Genomic DNA, 16,099 nt, shown 5'->3' on the forward strand with positions numbered 1-16,099 from the left:
ACGGAGGTTTTGCAAGGCAAGTCTGGTGGCTCCTATTTGGTCAATTGAAGCTGTTGATAATATGATTTAAGTGTTGTTGTTTTTTTTTTGTAGAGGTTAATAGTGAATAGTGTCAGGTGGGGGTTGAGGGATATGACCCCTCCCCCTTGGTGTACACTGCAGAACCTCACAGAACTGCACACTTCTTCTTAGCTGGCACACTGAGAGTGCAACTGAAAACTTGAGTTCATCCAGAAGGCGTTTGTTTGAACTTTTAAGTTTTATATTCATCATTTTTATTTTTAGATATTTTTTCAAATACTTTCAATATATTTGTTTAGACGTTTTGGGCAGGTTACCTTCCTTTTTTTTTTTTTATTATTATTTTATTAGATTTTTTAATTTGATTATTTATATTTGTATTTTTGTTGCATTTTTTTTGTAGAAAGCCAATCCCCCCTCCCTTCCTAAAAAAAAAAGCCCCTTTTTTTGGACCAAGTGGATGCTATAATACTGGACTTGCCGGATTTTTATGCATTATTTTTCTGTCCTTTTTTGCAACATTAAAAGATAACAGAAAATAAACTTTTTTTCACTGGACAAGACAATGTTTATGGTCTGCTTGGAAAATCCCATCTATTATATTTTTCCCACTCCATTTATGCCTATTTGTGCTTCTGGATGGATTACATTGCACTTTTATTTTTTATTGTGTGTGGAATTTAGCCAATTTGTGCGTGTTTTTTATTTTTGACAAATGTATCCCACAAGAGAAGAAGAAGAGCATTCACAGGAAGTTATGTGACGTAAGAGGACTCATATTGAAAACAGTAAGACTTTTGTCATCAGATATCATAGTATTAATAGAATTGCAGATTTCTTGTGGCTACATAAGTAAAATTAAGCCCCCCCCCTAAAAAAAATCCAGCAAGCTGACGTTTTTAGTTCCCATGTTCCACTGTCATTTATTGGTACACATACTATAAAACAGTATTAAAGGAGCCGGGTAACAACCGCGTCATCTTCGCTATAAGTTCAACAGTACAATAGAAATACAAAAAAAAAGACAAGTAAGAACACACGCACACACAACATGGTTGGTTGGAGAGCTACAGTTCAAATAAAAACAAAAAAAGGAAAACATTTGCAAACATTTTTTTTTTGCTTCTGGACCGACAACGTAAGTGCAAAAAAAAGAAAAGAAAAAAAAAAAGCATCTAACAATCAAACAATTAAACTACACATCATATCTAATATATATAATATATATATGTTCATTTATTTATATATATGTATATAGAGATCTCCATATAAATAACCCTTGAATTTGGCATTGACGCTCGTTCAAATAAGTTAAAACAATCCTAACAGACACCGAGTGGCACGTTTGCAAAAGCCAAAGAATAAAAGCACTTCTTTTTTTTTTTTATCGCTCATTGAAGCACACGAGTGTGCCTTGGGGGAGGTCATTATTCGAGGGGTGACCTCTGCTCGTACCAATTAGACGGAAAACAAACAGAAAACAGAAAAAAACTAGACATGTTCACGACATGTGATCTGATGATGTCATGATGATGATGATGCTTGCAAGCGAGCTAACATTTTGGTGGCCATTTTTGTAGTTGTTTTTTTTAATTGGTGTGTATTTTATTTCATCTAAGGGGTAGGCAAACTTTTGTCCTCTGGGGACACATGTGATTTTTTAAATGGACATGGTCATGTGATGATACAGTTAAAAAAAAAGAAGTTAAAATGTGTGTTTAAAAATAGTTTGTATGTAAAATGGGCTACTTAATTAAAAAATATATTTTTGAAGTGTATATGTAATCGTGTTAATATTTTTACGTTTTAAATTATAATTAAAACTGGTTTAATGTGATGAAAGATCCCAAAATGATGAAAATGAATGGACTTTGCACAGCCCTCTTTTAACATGCTAAAATGCGTTTTTGAAGATTTTAAGGAGCGAATCAATAAAACATGTTAAAATGTAAACATTTCAGGCAACACAATTGCTTTTTTTTGGCAGAATAATGCAATTGGATCGAATGATTTATTTGCAACACAATTGTAAGGAAGTGTTTGATAAGGAACCATAATCGATTGAATTTAGTTTAGAGTGTTTTTTTTTTTTTAGAGCATCCCTGATGGTGAAAGCACCGTGGCGAGTAGTCATTGTGGTTTAATTTTGTTTTTTTTACAGTGCTACCTCAACAGAATATGATTTAAAAACAAAAAAAACTGCATTACGTTTGAAATCACGTGTGATTGTACAAACAGTGCTACATTCCAATCATGTCACAGACAAAGTGTTTATGTGCACAGGTTCAAAGCTAAATGGTGTTAGATGGGGGCTACAGTGTGTGTGTGTGTGTGGGTGTGTGTGTGTGTGTGTGTGTGTGTGTGGGTGTGTTGGGGTGGTGGCTGAGCTTTTGGCGCATGTATGTGTGAGTGTGTGCGCGCGCACGTGTCAGACGCTCACACCACCGTGGCAGGTCTGCGTTCCATCTCCTCCTCCAACTTGGCCATCTGTTGCATGTCCTTTGCCTTTAAACACACATTCATACACAACGTTAGCAAATATGTATGGAAGACACACACACACATTGTGTATTGTATCAATGTGTCTGTTTGCTGAGCCCCCCCCCCAAAAAAAAATCCATACTGTGCTCTCTTCCCTAGGAGGTTGTTTTTGTTCCTCTCACCCCGCCCTTATGTTTTCCCTTTTTTCATCTGAGAACCAGGGTGCCACTTTGGGCGACCCGTCAGGCTTCAAGTTTGTCTCCCTCTGTTGATCATTGATTATTTTTTATTTTTTTTTACATTTCTTAGAAGTATTGAATTTTGTTGTACCTTGTGGTACAATGACAACGAACGGACCCTGTAACCAGAATCCCGTTCAAATTCATTTAAGATAAACGGGAGTCGGCATACTTGATTAACTGCAAATCAAGTTCAGATGTTCTAGTAGGCTTTTCCTAACGTTTGCAGAAGCCTTAATGTTCATAATTCCCCCACCTGAACCATGCTCCAGTTCCAGCTGTGGAACTAAAATCATCTCAAAATGGATTGATGATTGCTTTTGTGGCAGAAGCAAGGTTAGCATGCATTTGACATACAAACTTGAAACGTTGCCCCCTGTTGGCCATTTGAAAGAAAGCAGCTCTTTTTCAACAAATGGCTGCTTTGTTTCGTTTCTTAAAGTCCAAATTGGCAATACAAACAACCTATTGGCTGACCGACCCTATATGGAGTATGTGATCATTAAATACAGACGAAAAAGAAAAATGTTGCTAATGACAGCCTTGAGGGCATTTAAAAGCATAACAATCTTAATGATGAAACAAAAAAATTAAAACAAAAAAGAACATGGAAAAGGTGCCTACCTTTTTGTTTGTTTGCATGGTGTGATGCCAAAAGCTGTGCCAGGAGAAGCAAATCATATTAAAAACAACCCCAAAAAATTAACATACGTGTACACGTACACACATGGACGGATGGAAATGAAAGGCGTCATTCATTTACGGATTGGATGTTTTTGGTTGTACCTAATGAAATGTCTGCAGATTTTTTAACAAATAAATAAAAATGTGACTTTGACATCATGTTGTGTTGTACCTGTTCATTGAACTTGTCCAGTTTCTCCACCTGCTCTTTCTGGTTCTTCTCCAGCTGCTCCATTTCCTTCTGGTGCTTCATGGCCAACTAACACAAACACGCACACACGCAAATGTAATGGCTTCCCCCGCTATAGTCGCGCGCGCGTGTGTTTCTTGTTTGCGTACGCACCCTCTTCCTCTCATCCATGAACTTCTTGGTGTTGCTGCTGTTCAACTCTCGCACTCTCCTGCGCATCGCAAACAAAAATGGCGTCAGCGCACTTAAAATGGACGCCACGGCGACTATAGTTGACTTTAAGGTTGTGCGACGTGAATGTCGTGCAGTGCAGTATGTCCTTGGAGTCACTGGACCCTGAGAAGATTCGGACGCTCCGACACGCACGACAACATCGAACACTCCATCATGTGCGGACACGCTGTATGTTAATAATAAGTGTGTGCGTGTGTGTTTGTGTGCTGCACCTTCACCTTTCCCTCTCCGCCTTGTTTTTGATGCTCTTGTCCTGGCTGATGGCCTTGCTGTTCTCCATGGACATCTTGGCCTGGTTGGCTCGCATCTCTTTGCTCTGCCTGCATCAGAACAACAAACTAAAAATGAGGAATTTAACAAACTGCGTTTCGCCACATTGGTGGTACAGACAGCTAGCGATTTCTGCAGCTCAGAGCTAATTAAGTTTATGATACTCATTCTTGCTGAGGGAAAATGAGCAATATGTGAAAGCAGTCTAGATGGGGGGCGGGGAGGGGGAGTGCAGGGATGCAGGTGCATTGATGCGCTAACTTTTCCAACCTGGGGGACCTCACTCTATTCCCTCTTTCCCCAAATCAGTGTTATACCTTCTGTGTATATTGTAGACTGTGGGAATACGTAAAAGGAGTAGCAAGTATACAGAAGTACATATATGCTAACTTTTCTAGCCTTGGGAGCCTAACTCCATCCACTTTCACCCATCTGTGTTAGAGCTAAATATACATGTGGCAATTAAAAAAAAGTTTGGGGATACAGGTAAATTGACATGCTAACTTAGCTGCCCCGGGAACCTCACTCTATCCTCACTTTCCTTCAATCAGTTTTATACTTGGGTACAATATGGTAATGTGGAATAAAACGGGTCACAGACATAGAGAAGTATATACTGTACATGCTAACTTTTACAACCTTGGGAACCTCATTCCATTCACTTTACACCATTCTGCAGTATCACCAATAGAAACAATTCAACAAATCAGTGATAATTTTGGCAGCTTGTGGAACCACACTATTTTCACTTCTCTTTGTTCTGGATTGTACTACTTACACTATGGCAATGTGTAAAATGAGTTGCAGGGATGCAGATCTATCCACATGCTAACTTTGCCAGCCTTGGAACCTCATTTCATTCTCTCTTTTTACCAATTAATGTAGTAACTACATACACTATGGCACGTTTTACAATGAGTTGCAGCGATGTAGACATACAGTATAGTCATGCTAACTTTCCTACTATGGGAACCTCACTCCATTCTCTCTTTCTACCAATTAATGCAGTAGCTACATTACTATGGCACGTTTTACAATGAGTTTCAAACGATGTAGACATATAGTCATGCTAACTTTCCTACTACGGGAACCTCACTCCATTCTCCCTTTCTACCAATTAATGCGGTCGCTACATTACTATGGCACGTTTTACAATGAGTTTCAAACGATTTAGACATATAGTCATGATAACTTTCCTACTATGGGAACCTCACCATTCTCTTTTCCTACCAATTAATGCAGCAGCTACATTACTATGGCACGTATTACAATAAGATTCAAACGATTTAGACATATAGTCATGCTAACTTTCCTACTATGGGAACCTCACTCCATCCACTTTCCAGTATACACACAAAAAAGTGAATCTGAAAGCATGTCTAACCGGTCGTGTATGAGTTTGAGCTGTCCGGTTTGCTGCTCTTGAACGCTTTTCAGCAGCTTCTTGAGGTGCTCGCACTGCTGCGTGACGTGTGTGTCCTTCATCTCCTGCTCTTGGCTGCTGTGGCCGCTGATCAGCTCCGACCATTCCTTGGTGTGCTGCGCCGTAATGTCCTTCACCTGCCGCGCACACAAACGCCCTCGTCAGGATTCACAACAATACCAAAAGACTAGAGTGTCGGTGAATGTCGCACCTTCGCTTTGTGATCGCTGACCAGAGTTTGTATCTTGTCTTCGGTTTCCTTCTTCAGTTCTTGGCAATTGTTTTCCCTAAAGGACAATACGGAAAACATTCAGATGATAATCTAAACGGTTGATGACGTTAAAATGACTGTTATCGGCTATTTAGGAAAATCACAGAAAAACATGATTTGCATAATAATTTGTACTTCTTTGTCTTATTATCTTGTGCTGTTTTACCCTCGTTTCTTGATGGCTTTCTCCAGCAGTTTCTCCAGTGTGCTCTTCTCCTTGTCGTGCGCCGACACCATCTTGTCCACCTGCGTGCAGTGGGCTTTCTGCATCACGTTTTGATCCTGGGTAGACGATAAAATTAAAAAAGAAAAGCACATTTATGTGCGATGTAAGGAGAAAGCATCGGCGCATTGAGTCGCTCACCTTCAATTGCTTCTTCTTTAACGCGCTCAGCTCTTTTTGCTGCTTTTTCAAGAGTTTAATGAACGTCTGTATTGGGAAAGACACATATTACTTCACTGATAACAGATTTTTTTTTCTAATACAAATAACTTCTTCTTTTTTTTACGCAAAAAAAAAGAAGAAGAAAAGAGTACATTTGGTCCCACTCTAAACAGAGTAAAATTTACACTTGGAAGAGAGTACAATATTCAGAGTAAATTTTACTCAAAGGATTTTTTTTCCATCTTATTAGTCTATTAAAAAAAAAAAAAGGTTACACAAGTGTTGAGGAACGAACTCACGACCTTCAGCTTGGGAGACGGCCACTCTACCACCTGAGCTATGCCACTCCTGCTGTTTGCTGATATCCAAAAGGAGACCAAAAACATTCTCTTGTACACAAATGATATGACTCTCTTCCAAGTGTAAATTTTACTCTGTTTAGAGTGGGGGCAAAATAGACTCTTTTTAGAGTAAAATGTACTCTACAAAATTGTGTACCTTCATTTGTTTTAAGTCTTCAATGCTGACATTGGGCACCAGTGCGTTATCTGCAACAGTGCAGGACAACACTTAATGACACCGTGTGTGTTTTCAAATAGTGCACATGCGTAACGCCCGTGTACCTTTCTTGGTCTCTGCCGTGTTGTTCTGGGCGGCGTTGGAGGTCTGAGCGACGTCCGAGCTGTTCTGCGGCGTCACGCTGGCCTTCATCGTATCCCCTTTGCCTTTTCCCTTCTTGTCGTTCTTGGAGCTGCCGCTAGGGACGTCGGCGATGTCGTTCTGAGATGGGACGCGATCGACAGTTTTTCATGATAGCTGCTCGTTTTTTGTGTGTGTGTGTGTGTGTGTGTGAAGTTACCGTGTCAATGCCAAGGGCTTTCATCTGGTCGGCTCTTTTCTCTGCGATGGTCAGGAACTTCTTCGGGTCGGACAGAGCATCTACGATAGCTGCAACATATCGTTCAAGCACACTTGGTTCGAAAAACACTCACATTTCTATAGTGCTTTAAATATAACAGCTGCCATCTGTTTTTTTTAATTTTTTTATATATAAACAAAGATGTATACAATTTTACAGGTCTAAAATATTTATATTCAATATACAGAAAGCTTTTTATTACAAACATATTAACTGCTATTACATAACTACTAATAATAAAATTAATGATAAAAATATCAATATTTTCAGATATACAGTATAATTAAAACTATACTGTCTATATATATTTTACTAAGTTCTGAGTGCTACTTTTTTTAAATAAAATATATTTAAAATATATTTGAGATATTTTATAATCCATCCATCCATTTTCTTAACCGCTTTTCCTCACAAGGGTCGCTGGAGCCTATCCCAGCTGGCTTCGGGCAGTAGGCGGGGTACACCCTGAACCGGTTGCCAGCCAATCGCATATATAATATTTTAGAATATTCCAGAAAATAACACTTAATTAAATTCAGAGCATTGTTAATTTACATTTATTTTTATTACTACATATTTTATATAAAAACATGTAAATAAAATAAATTTGGTCAAAATGATGCTACTTTACACATTTAAATATGAAAAAATACGACTTAGAAATGATATGATATAGATCTGATGTGAGGGAACTAAATATTATATAAAAATAGCCTATGGCTAGATTTGATTTTATGTACAGTATGTGGCATCAGATTGTAATGGGACTATGAAAAACCAACCAACCAAACAAAAAAACAACAACTTTACGTGACTGTAAATCTAATACGAGAATAGCTGGAAACATATCAAGGGCTTGGCAGATGTATAAAAAGAAAAGCAATCACAAAACAAAGTGATTCTAGCATCAGTTCCCCCCAGCGGGAGGGGGCGCTAACGAGCACGGCCATTTTCCCTGCTCCAACCCTTCGGCTTCATTTAACGACAGCTGCAAATGTCTTCTCATTTGCATGTTTAAAGCCTTTTGCCTTTACCAGCGGGGCAGAGGAAGGAAGTTAAAAGAAAACAAAAACAAAGTTCCCCTGTAGGCTTATTATAAACCGAGCGGCGTGAAATCAACCCGTAGCGCCTGTGCACGTTTCCCCCGCTCACCTCCAAAGCCGTCGGGCACGTATGTTTTGAGGATGATCTGGCAGAAGATGGTGGGCAGCGAGAGGGGCTTGTTGCCTTCGTTCCGCAACGAGATGTGACGGTAGCCGGCCTGCAGCCCGTCCAGCGGCAGGATGCGCTGGCCGATCAGCTTGTTGTTGTCGTCGTACACGGCCAGGCGCAGCACCGCCAGATCCGGCAAGATCACCTGCCACAAAATGGAAAACATGTCAGAGGAAGGGTGCTTGCACTTTCTTTTTCTTTCTTCCTTTTTTCGCCATGAAGAGGGTAAGTATGACGATAACTATAAAACTGACTGTGAAATTTAGCCTGTAGATGGCGGCGTTGCATCATTTTGGATTCTTAACTAATTTGCTCCCAAAAACGTATAAAAACGTTCTATTTTATTTAGTGCCATGGTCTCAAAATCGTATTTATAAAGCAATGGTAGTTATTGCAAAAAACGGCCAGCAGGTGGCAGCAGAGTATAAGAGACCAATCAGGGCCATGTTGCAACAAGTTCTTTTCCCCAATGTTTTCAACAGGTTTGTGAATAATGATGACACTTAGCTATATTCTAATGCTAATTGCTGCAAAACGGAAACAGATACAATCATACGTTTTTTCCTGATGAAAGGAGAGATTCTAATCTTTCTTTTGGTAGGTGCCATGTTTTATAGCAATAGAACACAATATTTTGAGAAATTTTGAAAAATCTGTCAAAATCCAGTATAACAGCCGGGAGCAAAGGGGGTTGCTTCAGTGAAAATGGCTGGGAGTTAATGAGTTAATCAGTAGAGGTTTTGAGTAGAAAAAAAAAATGTGGCAAATTTTGACCTGTTATGTCTATAATTAGTCAAATAAATTACAACATGTTGGAAGTGAAAAAAATTTAGGCACATCAGAGTCGAACACAGTACGTATATGTGTTGCAATAGCTAGTTGAAAGCGTGTGTCGTGATTGGGTGCTGTATATCTTGTATGTTTACATCTACATAATGTGTGTGTTTCGGTATGAACCCCCTCTTGGAGAGAAGTCTTGAGATAAGTGAACAAAGAGCGAAGGATGATTAATCCCAGGCGAAGAGATAAGAGAATCCTCACTAGAGATGAATGAACGGACGCAAATTGTGCGGCGGTGCCGCCCGCCAGCCTTGTGACTCATCCCGTGAGTCTTGCACGCCGGCGCGCACGAACAAGCGGAGCTTTTCAAGGTGTTTGCCGCTTCCCGCCGGCCCCCGTGTGCACGTGCGACAAAAGGGATCTTGCCGGCAGACTGCGATGGCCCTCGCTGATAGGGCTCACCATGTGTGTGTGTGTGTGTGTGTGCGTGTGTGTGTGTGTTGCAGTGTTGCATCAGGCGGTGATTGATGGTGTGTGTTAAAGGGAGCTGGAGTCACAGTCACGGCTGAGAGACTTCTCATTGCGCTGAGAGCAGCACTATTACGCACACGCGCGCATTCAAAGCAGCCTGCCCCCGCCCTTGGGTGTAAATTATGCATTTTATTTATTGTTTTGAAGAATATATCATAAATTGTAAGCATAATATTTTGATGATATGTGATATAATATTACATTTCTGAAGGGTTTTATTTGAAAAGAATACAAATAAACACATACACAACCTCACCTGAAATAGGTAATATTAGAACACAACTTAAATCATGCACTCTAAAAACAAAATTGGGTCAAAGGTAACCCAATTATGAATAAAAAATGAACCGATCCACTTTATGGGTCAATTTGACCCAACTCTCTGGGTTGTTTTATACAAAATGACCCAAATGTTTGACCCAACAAAAGGATCTGATCAATATTTATGAATTGTTTTACACTAAAAGGCCCATTTCGTGGGTTCAAAGTTGGGTCAAATTGACCCAAGTAGAGGATTGGTCCATTTTTGACCCATAGTTGGGTTGTTTTCGACTCAACTGTTTTTAGAGTGTGTTAAAAGTCTAAAAACAGTTGGGTCAAAAATAAACCAAATTGGGTCAAAAATGGACCAACCTAACTTTTTGGGTTATTCAATTAACCCAGACCTCTTTATTTAACCCATACAGTTGGGTCAAATGAATAACCAACAAAACCCGAAAATTGGGTTGCTTTGTTTTGGGTTATTAGTATAATTTGCGTTCAAATGCAAAACATCTTAGAAATTTTAATGAATACTTCAACAAATAAATAGCTCCCTTAAGTTTCCTAGAGTAAAAATCTAATCTTTCACTTATCTTTGTTGTAAGTATAATTTTTTTTTTTACAGGAACTTTAAGAAATGTCTGCAAATGTCTTCTCATTTGCATGTTTGCATGTTTGCATGTTATTGGCACCGATAATAATTCGGCGAACCCTAATATATATAAAAAAATTCACACCACCCAAGGAGTAAGGTGTACCTTTCTGAAGACGAAAGGTTCCTCGTTGTAGGCGGGGTTGAGCCCGTTGTTCATCACCATGCGCGTGCGGAACTCTTTGCGGATGGTGTCGGTCGGCAGGCCGTACATGTCCACCTCCACGTACGTGCCGATCTTCTTGTCCGACAGGAACTGGCCCGAGAACACCTGTGCCGGCAAGGACACAGGATTGGCCATTTTGCACAGCAAGTTCACTATATTTAAATGACCAAATGTAAACGAGTGAAAATGTGTCTGGATCAGTGCAGGCCTAATGTCACGCTTGTATTCCGCAGTATGCTGCGCAGTATAAATCGCCAAGTGGTATATTCGGATAATGTCAAGCTGATATCAACCGGGTGCATCCGATCCGCACTTTTAAGCCCTTTTCACACTGCACTTAGCAAGGCACGGTGTGCCGTGGTCAAACCCAACCGCATACATTGGATCAGGTTTGATGTCTGACCTGCACACTGCACGTGGCGGCGATGACGCCATCCACCGGCGTCTCCGAGAAGGGATCAAACATCCGGTCGGAGCGCCGCATGAAGTCGGGCTTCAGCAGGTACCTGATGCGCACAATAATGGAAAAATCAATGAAATGATATGTGCCACCCGTGTCCCATTAGACATAATGGTGGTTTGGCAAAAGCCACACGACCTCCTTGTATATTACACATATTACATTTCCAGCATTAGTAGCGAGTCCTCAGGGTGAGAGGGGGCGGTACGGATGAGGACGAGACAGATGACTTCTCCGAAAACCACTTACAGGCCCTGGGGAGCGCGAGGCGGCGGCTACGGTCGCCAACGGCAACCGCTAATGAGATGTGACAAGCTTTAAGTGATGAGAGAGGAAGGAGATGCTCTCACCCGCAGGATCCGTTGTACTCAAACTTTCCCTGGTTCAGCTGCATGGACAGATCTGACGAAGACGAGGAGGAGGGAAAAACACACAGACAAATCAAAAGCATAGAAAAGGCTTAGAAGGCGCTCATCCTCTCGTGCCAGCGCCTGCAGCCTCGCACATGGCCAGCTGCAGGAGGCGCCATATGTCTGATGGCCCTTTAGCCTCGGGTGACGGGGCAACAGCTGCTTTACAACAGGCTCGCGCCCGCCATACAGGCAGACAGTCAAGCGCGGTGTGCGAAAGGAGACTGACGTGCATCTTGACATCCGTTTTATATACACAAAAATCCTCAAGTGACTTGATAGAGTTGAGCTATTTTTGAAAAATAATCTAATTGTGTGTCCCCCCCCCTCAATATTGCAATTTAATGTGCGACTATTCTTTTTTTAATGTATTATATTATGTATGGTATGTTATCAAATGTATTGTACATGAGATGATGCTAAACCGGGGAATTTAAGAAAAAAATAAAAACTTTAACATGTTATAAATCCAAAAAGTTGTTTAATGAACATTATTTAAATGAAGTGTTGGAGTTAATAATATTTTCTTTCTTTCTGTCTTTTTTTTCTTCTTTTAACCACAAATTAACTCATTCACTGCCATTGACGCCTATAAACGTCAAAAATTTATTTGAACTATTTCTATTAGTTTAACATTTTTTCCACTTTTGTTAACAAGAGTATGAAAACCTAGATTTTTTATTTATTTTTATTTTTAGAAAAGATTATTAAAAATTAGGGGCGTCAGGCAATTAAATTTTTTCTTCTTCAATAGTAAACTCACGATTAATCACAAATTTTATATCTGTTCTAAATGTACATATTTTTTTTCCAGGTTTCCATACTCTTGTTAGCAAAACTGGGAAAAAAAGGTTAAATTAATAGAAATAGTTCAAATGAATTTTTGACGTCTATAGCCGTCAATGGCAGTGAATGAGTTCATATCGGTTATCAGCCTCAATTGATCGACATTGGCCCTGAATTTGTCTCTCTCTAATGTGGACATCACTTATCTAGCAATTATCTAGACACTTTATAAGTCAATAAATACAATAGCCATATATATATATAAAACAATTAAGCCTATTGACCGCAATGAAGCAAATGTTTTGCTTGGTGATTTTTTTCCAAAAATTGCAGCCTTTGCGATTTGAAAACTACGCTGTCGATTTGAATTTGATGAATTGTTCCACCTTACCTGACACGCATGTTTTTGGAATGTGCATGGGAACAATCTGGACTGATGATTTTCATGACTTCCTATGGGATCAATTGCTTCAAAATACACTATGAAAAAAAAAAACGTTAAACCGAGTGTGTCATCTCCGCATCACAGCACTTTAAACTCTTTGAAACATTTCGTCCATCCCGCGTCTTTAATTAATCGTCAAGAGAGTGTATTTTTAGAACCCGCCCGTGTGTGCGTGTGAGTGAGGTCGACAGGGGCCCCGCGTGGCGTGATGCGGTACCTGGGGTCTGGAAGTTGAGCGAGACCATCTGGCAGCCGGCGTTCCAGAAGATCTGAGGCATGTAATTACTGGAGTCCACTCGGCCCCCTTTGGGGTAGATACGGCTCATCTGACGCTTGTTGTAGCTGCGCTCAGGCTAAGGAAAGACACGGCACATGTGTGTGTGTGTGTGTGTGTTCATCTTATGCACCGCAGGACTATTTTTAGTGTGAACAGCTTGGGTCAAGCAGTCCCTTTGGAGGAAGAGCGTGTGTGTGTGGTTGTGTGTGAGCGCAACACGGGTTACAAATTTATCAGCAAAAAGCACAACGGACTTTTCCGTTGTAACATGTTTTCGGTGATCCAACATTATCCCAGCGAACTAACCCAGAATCCAAAGGATACTTGACAAATTCAATGGCGTTGGTCTTCAGGTAGCCGAGGCCCACCGACTCGTTGAAAGACGACATGTTGTGGTGGATGTTTTTCTCTAACGAGGATAAAAAAATATTTTTTTTAAAGATAATTTGTGAATTTGTTGTATTCTATGAAGAACCAAAACTGCCAAAATTCAAAATAAATAAAAGACTAAAAGCGAAAATAAAAACGGATATAAAAAATATATATAATTTGAAAATTAAATCCCCAAAAAATAAATATAAATGGAAAAAATAACAACCAAAACATATTTCTATACATAAATAAATAAATTTGTATTACATTTTTGAATTAAATAAATAAATGACTAAATAAATAAGTAAATGACTAAAAGTGAAAATAAAAACGAATATAAAAAATGTAATTCAAAAATTTAATACAAATGTATTTATATATATATATATATATATATATATATATATATATATATATATATATATATATATATATATATATATATATATATATTTATGTCATTTTTATTTCTATTTCTATTTATTTTGTTGGCTTTAAATTATATATTTTTTATAACCATTTTATTTCCACTAGTTTTAGTCATTTATTTATATGGAATTTTGGCAGTTTTGGTCCTCCATAGTGTTCACCCCTACCAGTCAAAACATAACATTCATTTATTAATATTGTGTTTATGAAATTTTAATCAAGCAGCAAAACACACCTGTTTTGGCCATTTTGTGACTTGCTGTCGATTAAAAATGACATCACAGTTGCTCAGAAGTAACGACCAATCATGGCTCACCTGTTTCCTGAGCTTGGTCATGTGACATTCGCAAGCTGAGCCGTAATTGGTCGTTACCTAAGCCTGAGCAGCCAACTGCATTTTCAGTCGGTAGCAGGTGACAAAATGGCTGCCCCTTAAAATGTTGGGGTTGACTTCCTCTGTAAGAGATAAACACGATCTCACCCTCAGCCACATCAAAACTTTGGAACTTGACAGGCTGCGCGTAGTTGACCATGGCGGAGAGGAACGGGTGGATGTTGGTGGTGGCGCCCACGTACGTGTACTGCGCAATCAGAGCCTCCTCCAAGTCCTCGGAGCCTTCGCCGCCCTGATTAAAGGCACAAAGCGGATCAGGCTGATCCGGATGTGGCCGACGTCACACACTAACCTTCTTGTTGTTGTCCTGATCGGACGCCTCGGAGATATCCGTCGCGTCGACGGCTTCCGTAGCTTCGGATATCTCCGTCGTCTCGTCTTCAGGCGCCTGGAACCCGAGGCCACGGCAAAGTATGAAGTAACACAATGATGGATGTGGTCTCGCGAAAGTGGGTCAATGTCACCTTCTTGATACTGTTGCTGCGCTCTTCCACTTTCTTGGTGCTCACGGCGTTAGGTTGAGAGTCACTGTTGGCCTCTTTGTCACTGGTCGCCTCCGACAGGCTGCTGGGCGCCTCCGAGGTCACGTCCTTATCTTCTGGCTCCTTTTCTCCTGCGGGGAGTTTTTTGTTTGCATATATTAGCAAATTTGGGTTGTTGTGATTAGGAGTTGTGGTGGGACAGACATCTAACCGTTCTCCGTTTCGTCCTCGTTCTCCTCTCCCATGATGATGGCCGTGGTGTTGGTCTCTCCCGCCTCCATGTGCTTCTTGAAGGCCTCCAGTTGTTCTGTAAGACAAATTAAAACACACAATAAACCACAAGATGGCTCTAAATCAGGGGTCTGCAACCTAGCTCTTTAGTTCTGCTCCGGTGACTCCCTGTGGACCCCCCCCCCCAAATAATTTAGTATTATAATTATTATTATTATTTTTTTTTACATATTTATTCATACTTTTTGATTAAATATTCTTTAAATGAACTAATGATTAAATAAACACCAAAAAATATTTTAAAAAGTCAGTCCAAATTTTTAATTGGCACTAAAAAAAGAGATGGAAGGTAGATGAAAACATTTTAAAAATTGTCTAAAAATGTCCAAAAAGTGACTATAAAATGTCCAAAAGGGAAGAGGAAAAGCAGAAATCACCATTAAATGTCCATGAAATTGCCAAAAATGTAAGAGAATTTTTTTTTTAAAAGGCCGAAAAGAAAACGTTCAAAAAGTAAAAATTAAATGTCCAAAAACAAAAGAAGAAATCACGAGAGTTGCCATAAAATGTTGACAAAATTGCCAAAAATTTCAGATAATTGATAACAAAAAATAAATAAAAAATGTCAAAAATAGCCATAAAATGTCCAAAAAAGGAAGAATTAAATTACCTTATGTCCATAAAATTGCCCCAAAAATGTCTAAAGTAAGAAAGTCTAAATACGTATGAAAAAGGAAGATGAAAAATTACAAAAAGGTAGAAGAAAACAAATAGGATGCTGCATATTTTTGTTTGGTGTAGCTCTAATTAGCTCTTGGGCCCTTCATCACAATCTTCAAATGTTTTGCAGCTCCAGACAGATGTTTTGTTATTTATTTGGCCTAAAATGGCTCTTTTGACAAAGAAGGTTGCTGACCCGTGCTCTACATGAAGCCACATTCTACATCTGGTGTACTCACTCTGCTCCACTTCCGGTTTCAAGCGCTTGTTTTTGATGAGGATTTTTCGTTTGAGGTCATTCGGCGAGGGCAAGGGCCGACCGGATTCGATCTACGAAAGGGAATAGTTGACCGTTGGAAATGGAGCGAGTGGCC

At 39.6% G+C, this 16,099-nt stretch overlaps 1 protein-coding gene across 3 annotated transcripts in view; it reads right to left on the minus strand.

Moving 5' to 3' along the window:
- Nucleotides 1–423: 423 nt before the first annotated feature.
- Nucleotides 424–16,099, minus strand: part of plcb4b (phospholipase C, beta 4b) — a 51,480-nt gene continuing 35,804 nt past the window's right edge. The window contains exons 18-40 of one of the 3 annotated variants that reach the window (XM_086061256.1): nucleotides 15,965–16,055; nucleotides 14,986–15,081; nucleotides 14,757–14,905; nucleotides 14,585–14,680; nucleotides 14,380–14,524; nucleotides 13,422–13,506; nucleotides 13,038–13,162; nucleotides 11,530–11,581; nucleotides 11,123–11,225; nucleotides 10,660–10,824; nucleotides 8,270–8,474; nucleotides 7,058–7,146; nucleotides 6,822–6,978; nucleotides 6,697–6,746; nucleotides 6,178–6,243; nucleotides 5,980–6,095; nucleotides 5,754–5,829; nucleotides 5,504–5,679; nucleotides 4,068–4,169; nucleotides 3,769–3,826; nucleotides 3,598–3,684; nucleotides 3,366–3,399; nucleotides 428–2,526 (exon numbers count right to left, since the gene is read on the minus strand). In XM_086061256.1, coding sequence (XP_085917382.1) covers nucleotides 2,450–2,526; nucleotides 3,366–3,399; nucleotides 3,598–3,684; nucleotides 3,769–3,826; nucleotides 4,068–4,169; nucleotides 5,504–5,679; nucleotides 5,754–5,829; nucleotides 5,980–6,095; nucleotides 6,178–6,243; nucleotides 6,697–6,746; nucleotides 6,822–6,978; nucleotides 7,058–7,146; nucleotides 8,270–8,474; nucleotides 10,660–10,824; nucleotides 11,123–11,225; nucleotides 11,530–11,581; nucleotides 13,038–13,162; nucleotides 13,422–13,506; nucleotides 14,380–14,524; nucleotides 14,585–14,680; nucleotides 14,757–14,905; nucleotides 14,986–15,081; nucleotides 15,965–16,055 — 2,400 coding nt within the window. In that variant the 3' untranslated portion in view covers nucleotides 428–2,449. Of the gene's footprint in view, nucleotides 2,527–3,365; nucleotides 3,400–3,597; nucleotides 3,685–3,768; nucleotides 3,827–4,067; nucleotides 4,170–5,503; nucleotides 5,680–5,753; nucleotides 5,830–5,979; nucleotides 6,096–6,177; nucleotides 6,244–6,696; nucleotides 6,747–6,821; nucleotides 6,979–7,057; nucleotides 7,147–8,269; nucleotides 8,475–10,659; nucleotides 10,825–11,122; nucleotides 11,226–11,529; nucleotides 11,582–13,037; nucleotides 13,163–13,421; nucleotides 13,507–14,379; nucleotides 14,525–14,584; nucleotides 14,681–14,756; nucleotides 14,906–14,985; nucleotides 15,082–15,964; nucleotides 16,056–16,099 lie in introns of all 3 variants that reach the window. The other 2 variants (XM_086061255.1, XM_086061257.1) reach the window with 2 other exon arrangements.

Source organism: Leptonotus elevatus, chromosome 18, assembly GCF_054856555.1.
Source record: "Leptonotus elevatus isolate MCC_2025b chromosome 18, RoL_Lele_1.0, whole genome shotgun sequence".
Taxonomy (NCBI): domain Eukaryota; kingdom Metazoa; phylum Chordata; class Actinopteri; order Syngnathiformes; family Syngnathidae; genus Leptonotus; species Leptonotus elevatus.